General features: G+C 37.3%; 1 protein-coding gene across 1 annotated transcript; it reads right to left on the bottom strand.

Annotated features, from left to right (window-relative positions):
- Nucleotides 1–4117: 4117 nt before the first annotated feature.
- On the bottom strand, nucleotides 4118–5056 carry LOC101983492 (olfactory receptor 52E4-like). Its single transcript, XM_005368853.1, has one exon. The coding sequence runs from the start codon at nucleotides 5054–5056 to the stop codon at nucleotides 4118–4120; it is 939 nt and encodes a 312-aa protein (XP_005368910.1).
- Nucleotides 5057–6805: the final 1749 nt, after the last annotated feature.

The following is a 6805-nucleotide window of genomic DNA, read 5'->3' as shown; positions in this document are numbered from 1 at the left end:
TTAACTTTTGCAGCAGCTGTTATGTAATAGCATTGAAGTAAACCTAACCACCTAAGTGTTCACCTAAGTGTAACAATCTTGATGTAATGTACTATATGTACACTACTAGGAACCATCACCCAAAATATGATGTCAAAAGTTTCCAGAACCCATGAAGTCCTTTTTCTAGCTCATTCTCTTGTTCCTACCACTCAGTGAAACATTACATATCATTGAACTTGGCCAATGATATATTGTCTTAGATTTCATTTGGATCCTAAAAACAAAATTCGGTGTTGATTGAGTAAAAAATGTAGTTCAGAATTTCAAGTAGAAGGATTGTATTTACAAAGAAAGGGGGTCATGATTACACATATAATATACTCATTTGAATGATGATATAACTGCAATATAATTTATAGTGTCATTGTAGATGCATTAGGAAAAGCAGTTTGGAGTAAGAATGGAAATTACTCATCAATGTATACACATAGTTTAAAGAGTGTTCATTTCATACACAATAAATAAAACTTTTAAAGATTTGGCCCATTAACAAAGGTTCTATACAGTTATAGTTTGCTGTTAATTGTGGGAAAGGCTGTCAGAAAGGTGTCTGATGTGTAAGTTTTAAAATGTAAAAGGTTGGAGAGATAGTTGCTCTTGTGGGGGACCTGATATCAATTGTCTGTACCCATATGGTGGCTCACAACCACATATAACCCCAGTTCTAGGGTATCCAACAGGCATGCATGTGGTGCATATACATGCATGCAAGCAGAATATCCATATAAAGAGAGTAAAATAAATCTTTTCATAAAAGGAAATATTGCACATTTACTCTAAAACTCAGCTACATCTTAAGTCATATACGAATGGTCTCGGGCATTCCCTTGCATTTGTGAGATAAATGCCTCTTAGAGAATAACTTCAAATTTTGTAAACTTGGTTGATGTTTTTAAAGGTAGGTTTATGTAAGGCTTTATTGTCTCATTTTATTTTGATGTAAACTCTTTTTCTAATTTTGTTACTATAACATCATTTATTGGTAAAATTGAATGTGACACAGAGATACACATGAGAAATAAATATCACAAAGGCTGTAATAATTATAAAAATTAAGGAGAATCATGTAAATAATGGTAATACTGGAAGAGAAGTGGGTACTTAAGGCATTTAGATAAAAAAATGATTCATGATTCAAATTCTTAAGACATGTATGCCATCAAAAATTTCCTTTTTATAAAATCTATATGTAATTTTTATTATTGATATAATAAATACCATTTTCCACATATTAGAGAATATTTTTGACTGTGTCTTTTGCTTTACAGAAGCTTCTCAGTTTTAGGAGGTCCCATTTATTTAGTTTTGCTCTCAGTGGCTGTGCTACTAAGGTTATATTTAGGAAGTGGTCTCCTGGGCTCATGCATTGAAGAGTACTTCCCACTATCTCTTCTATCAGGTACAATGTGGTCAGATTTATATGGAGGTCTTTAATATTTTTGGACTTAAGTTTTGTGCATGGAGATAGATATGGATCTATTTTCATTCTTCTACAAGTTGACATCCAGTTATGCCAGCACTATTTGTTGAAGATGCTTTCTTTCTTCCATTGTATAATTTTAGCTACTTTGTCGAAAATCAGGTGTTCATAGGTTTGTAGATTAATCTCTGGGTCTTCAATTCGATCCCATTGGTCAATGTCTCTGTTTTTATGCCAATACCTAGCTGTTTTTATTACTGTAGATCTGTAATGTCAATGTCAGGAATGGTGATGCCTCTAAAAGTTCCTTTATTATACAGGATTGTTTTGGCTATCCTGGGTTTTTATTTTTCCATATGAAGTTGGTTATTGTTCTTGCAAGGTCTGTGAAGAATTCTGTTTGGGTTTTGATGGGGATTGCATTGAATCTATAGATTGCTTTTGGTAGGATTACCATTTTTACTGTTTTGATCCTTCCTATCCAAGAGCATGGGAGATCTTTCCATTTTCCGGTATCTTCTTCAATTTCTTTCTTTAAAGACTTAAAATTCTTGTCAAATAGATCTTTCACTTCTTTGGTTAGTGTTACCCCAAGATACTTTATGTTATTTGTGGCTATTGTAAAAGGTGATGTTTCTCTGATTTCCCTCTCAGCTTTATCATTTGTGTATAGGAGGGCTACTGATATATATATATATCAGTATATATATATATACTGATATATATATATTATTGAGAAAAGGAAAAAAAAAAGTTTCCCCCTCCTCCCAGCCTCCCATTTCCCTCCCCCTCCTCCCACCCTTCTCCCCCTTCCCCCATTCTTCTCCCCCTCCCTCTCCAGTCCAAAGAGCAGTCAGGGTGCCCTGCCCTGTGGTAAGTCCTAGGTCCTCCCCCCTCCGTCCATATCTTGGAAGGTGAACATCCAAACTGGCTAGGTGCCCACAAAGCCAGAAAATTAAGTAGGATCAAAACCCCTTGCCATTGTCCTTGGCTTCTCATCAGCCCTCATTGTTCGCCATATTCAGAGAGTCCAGTTTCATCCCGTGCTTTTTCAGTCACAATCCAGCTGGCCCTGGTGAGCTCCCAGTAGATCAGATCCACTGTCTCAGTGGGTGGGTGCACCCCTCGTGGTCCCGACTTCTTTGCTCAGGTTCTCCCTCCTTCTGCTCCTCACTGGGACCTTTCATGCAAATGGATGGAAATAGAAAACACTATACTGAGTGAGGTAACCCAGACCCAAAAAGATGAACATGGGATGTACTCACTCATAATTGGTTTCTAGCCTTAAATAAGGGTCACGGAGTCTACAATTGGCGAACCTAAAGAAGCTAAGTAAGAAGGTGAACCCAAAGAAAAACATATAGTTATCCTTTTGGCTATGGTAAGTAGACAAAGTTGCCGGGGGGAGAATTGGGATCTTGGGGGTTGGATGGGATGGGGGTAAGGGGAAATGGGGAGAGAAAAGGGAGAAGGGGAGGATGGAGGGAACTTGGGGAAAAAGGATGATTGGGATAAAGTAAGGTTGGATAGGGGAGCACGGAAGCACAATTCTTAGTTAAGGGAGCCACCTTAGGGTTGGCAAGAGACTTGAACCTAGAGTGGCTCCCAGGAGCCCAAGGCGATGTCCCCAGTTAGTTCCTTGGGCAGCTGAGGATAGGGAACCTGTAATGAGCCTATCCTATAGCAATACTAACGAATATCTTGCATATCACCATAGAACCTTCACCTGGTGATGGATGGAGATAGAGACAGAGACCCACACTGGAGCACTGGACTACTGATTTTTTTGAGTTGATCTTGTATCCTGCCACATTACTGCAATACTCCTATCAGCTATAAGAGTTCTCTGGTAGAGTTTTTGGGGTCACTTATGTACACAATCATATCATCTGAAAATAACAAAATTTTGACTTCTTCCTTTTCAATTTGAATCCCCTTGATCTCCTTTTGTTGTCTTATTGCTATTGCTAAAACTTCAAGAACTATGTTGAAGAGCTGTCGAGAGTGAACAACCTTATCTCTCCAAGACTTTTTTCATGAAGGGGTGTTGGATTTTGTCAAATGCTTTTTCGGCATCTAATGAAATGATTATATGGTTTTTTCTTTCAGTTTATTTACATAATGGATTACACTGATAGAATTTCCTATGTTGAACAAGCCTTGCATTCTGGGATGAAGCCGACTTGATTATGGTGGATGATTTTTTTTTGATGTTTTCTTGGATTCAGTTTGCAGTATTTAATTGAGTATTTTTGCATCCATGTTCATGAGTGAGATTGGTCTGTAATTCCCTTTCTTGGTTGGGTCTTTGTGTAATTTTGGTATCAGGGTAACTGTAGCCTCATAAAAAGAGTTTGGCAGTGTTCCTTCTGTTTCTATTATGTGGAACACTTTGAGGGGTACAAGTATTAGCTCCTTTTACAGCTTTTACTTAGACTTCATTCCTCCATGTTGTATAACTCTCATTAAAAATAACAAAGGTAAGAAACTTCTAAAGTCAAAGTAGACATTTTGAAAGAAAATATTGAATGAGGACTCCATGGTAATGCCTGAAGAGTATGAATAGCCCTTGACTTAGTTGTTGGTTGGAGAACACTGAGAAAGACAAATGATGGAAAGCAACCTGGAAGCATTTATGAACCTCTGATATCTGAGTTACTCTTTTTTTACAAATATTTTCATGACTCCCTCCCTAATTTGTTTCGTCTTCACTCCATAAATAACTGGATTTAAACAAGGAGGGACAACCACATAGAGATTGGCCAAGAGGATGTGAATGTACTGAGGAACATTTCTACCAAATCTATGAGTCATAAAAGAGAAAAAAGCTGGTGTATAAAAGGCTAAGATGACACAGACATGCGAACCACAGGTACTGAGGGCTTTGTGTCTGGCATCTCTAGAAGGAAGGCGAAAAACGGCCTGTAGGATCCAAACATAGGATAGAGCAATGAGAATTAAATCAAAGGTCAGAGCAGCAATGGTAAATAAGCCATAGATGATGTTTATCCTTATGCTGGCACAGGCTAGCCGAGCTATCCCCATGTGTTCACAGTAGGTATGAGGAATTATGTAGTGTCCACAGAAGGGCAATCGCTTAAGGAGTGGACAGAAGGGAATGACAAGAAGGACAGGCCTGCCTACTACAACAGATGCCATGATAGCTACCACCTTGTTGGTTAGAATAGAAGTATATCTAAGTGGATGACAAATGGCAACAAAACGGTCAATTGCCATGGTCAGGAGTACAACAGATTCCATGCCTGTGTAGGTGTGGATGAAGAACATTTGGATGAGACAGCCTTCAAAACTTATCTCTGTAAGGTTAAACCAGAAGATACCTAGCATCTTGGGAACAGTAGATGTGGAGAGACCAAGATCAATGAAAGAGAGTAGAGCAAGGAAGTAGAACATGGGCTGGTGAAGATTCTGCTCATTCTTGATCACACAGAGAATTGTGAAATTCCCCACAAGTGCTATTAGATAAACAACAAAGAAGGGGAAGGCTATCCAGACGTGGAAAGCATCCAGGCCAGGAATGCCCAGCAGAAGGAAGGCAGGGGGGTGCGAGGCACTCTCATTGACAGAAGACATCCTTCTGGGACTCTTGGAGATTATTTTCTGCAATCATTCTTCAATATTTCTGGGAAGAAATAAGAAAATGCATGAAAGTTATTGATACCAAGTAAACTCTTAATAGTTAATAACTTTTTAACACTTTAAAGTTACCTGGGATTCAGGCATGTTTAAGAGAAATCCCAAAATGCTGGACAAAATAAAGGGTCAATTAGAATGGGAATATATTATAATTCTATCATTCAGAGTCCCTGATCTTTAGGTGTGGCCTCTTTCTTTATTTGCCAAAACAATACTGCACTCACTTCTGCCTTTTAGTGAAGCAATGGATCAATTATTAGTGTTTTTATGTTCTAATAGTTAAAATTTTGGTATTTATGACCTAAATAATTAATATAAAATATAATTATTATAATAGAAGAAGAATAGTATTCAATTATATTTAGCATTTATGCCAGGTTTAGCTCAGCATGAGATTGCTTTCCTAGCTTTCATTTGGCTCCAGAACCACCAAAAAGGTTACTTCCCATTTTTAATAGTTTTGCAAATTTTTTATTAAACTTGGAAATAAAGAAAATCTAAGCTAGTATAATACCAAATTCTAAAACACTGAAAAAATGTTCCAGTGGGATTTAGAATAAGTCAAGAATATGAACTTTTATCAATTTTACAAATATACTTTTGAATTTCTTCATGTTTAACACACTAAGAAAAAAGATAGCAATCCTGGTGGTACAGGAATGTAAATTCTGCTATTCAGTAAACTGAGGTGTAGTAGGAGCTGCAGGCTGCGTTCCTGCTGCCCTAGCTCCCGGCCGCCTGGCTAGCTTATGCCCCGAAATAACAACACACAAATTTTAAACACTGCTTGGCCCATTATATCTAGCCTCTTCTCGGCTAAATCTCACACCTGGACTAGCCCATTTCTAATAATATGTGTAGCACCCCAAGGTGCGCTTACTGGGAAGATTCTAGCCTACGTCCATCCTGGGTCAGAGCTTCATTGCGGCCTGGGATCTGAGCTCACTTCCTTTTCCTCCCAGCATTCTGTTCTGTTTACTCCACCCACCTTTGTTCTAACCTATGAGGGCCAAGCAGTTTCTTTATTAATTAACCAATGACCTTCCTCCATCACTGAGGTAGGAAGGTGCTGCTACCTTTAAGGTCTACTGAGCTCCAGAGTGAGTTCAAGGCCAGCCTGAGCAACTTGATGAGAATATGTCACAGAATAAAATCTGTACAGAAAGACAACACTAACTGATTTCAGTAAACATTAAATTTAAAAATGAGAGAGAGAAAGAAAGAAAAGGAGAGAGTAAGAAATACAGATGGAAGAAAAATTATGAATAGGAGAAGAATTGGAGATTGTATTGAATCCAAATACATTATATGCATATATAAACATTAAATAAAATATTAATAAATCTGAGTCATGGATAGAACTCATTGGTAGAATTCTGATAAGAATCCACAAGACTCTAGGTTCCATCAACAGTACTGAAAAAGAAGAATAAGTAATAAAAATTTAATTGAAAATTTGTAGCCAATAATTTAACATCTCAGTTACTATGGTATAAGTATTTGTAATTCTATATAGTAAAAATCGATAATTAAAATTTTATTGAAAAATGCCAGCATTCATAAAACCCAAAACATAAACTGTTTAACAATAAACACTCTAAAAATTATGAACAATGAGAAAGAATATAACATATGTGTGTGTGTGTGTGTATGTGTGTGTGTGTGTGTTTGTCTGTCTGTCTGTAT

Source organism: Microtus ochrogaster, unplaced genomic scaffold (assembly GCF_000317375.1).
Source record: "Microtus ochrogaster isolate Prairie Vole_2 unplaced genomic scaffold, MicOch1.0 UNK41, whole genome shotgun sequence".
Taxonomy (NCBI): domain Eukaryota; kingdom Metazoa; phylum Chordata; class Mammalia; order Rodentia; family Cricetidae; genus Microtus; species Microtus ochrogaster.
This window is presented reverse-complemented; position numbering and strand designations above follow the sequence as displayed.

Excerpts from the sequence above, each read along its gene's own strand:
- LOC101983492 (XM_005368853.1), bottom strand. The coding sequence starts at position 5,056 with ATGTCTTCTGTCAATGAGAGTGCCTCGCACCCCCCTGCCTTCCTTCTG.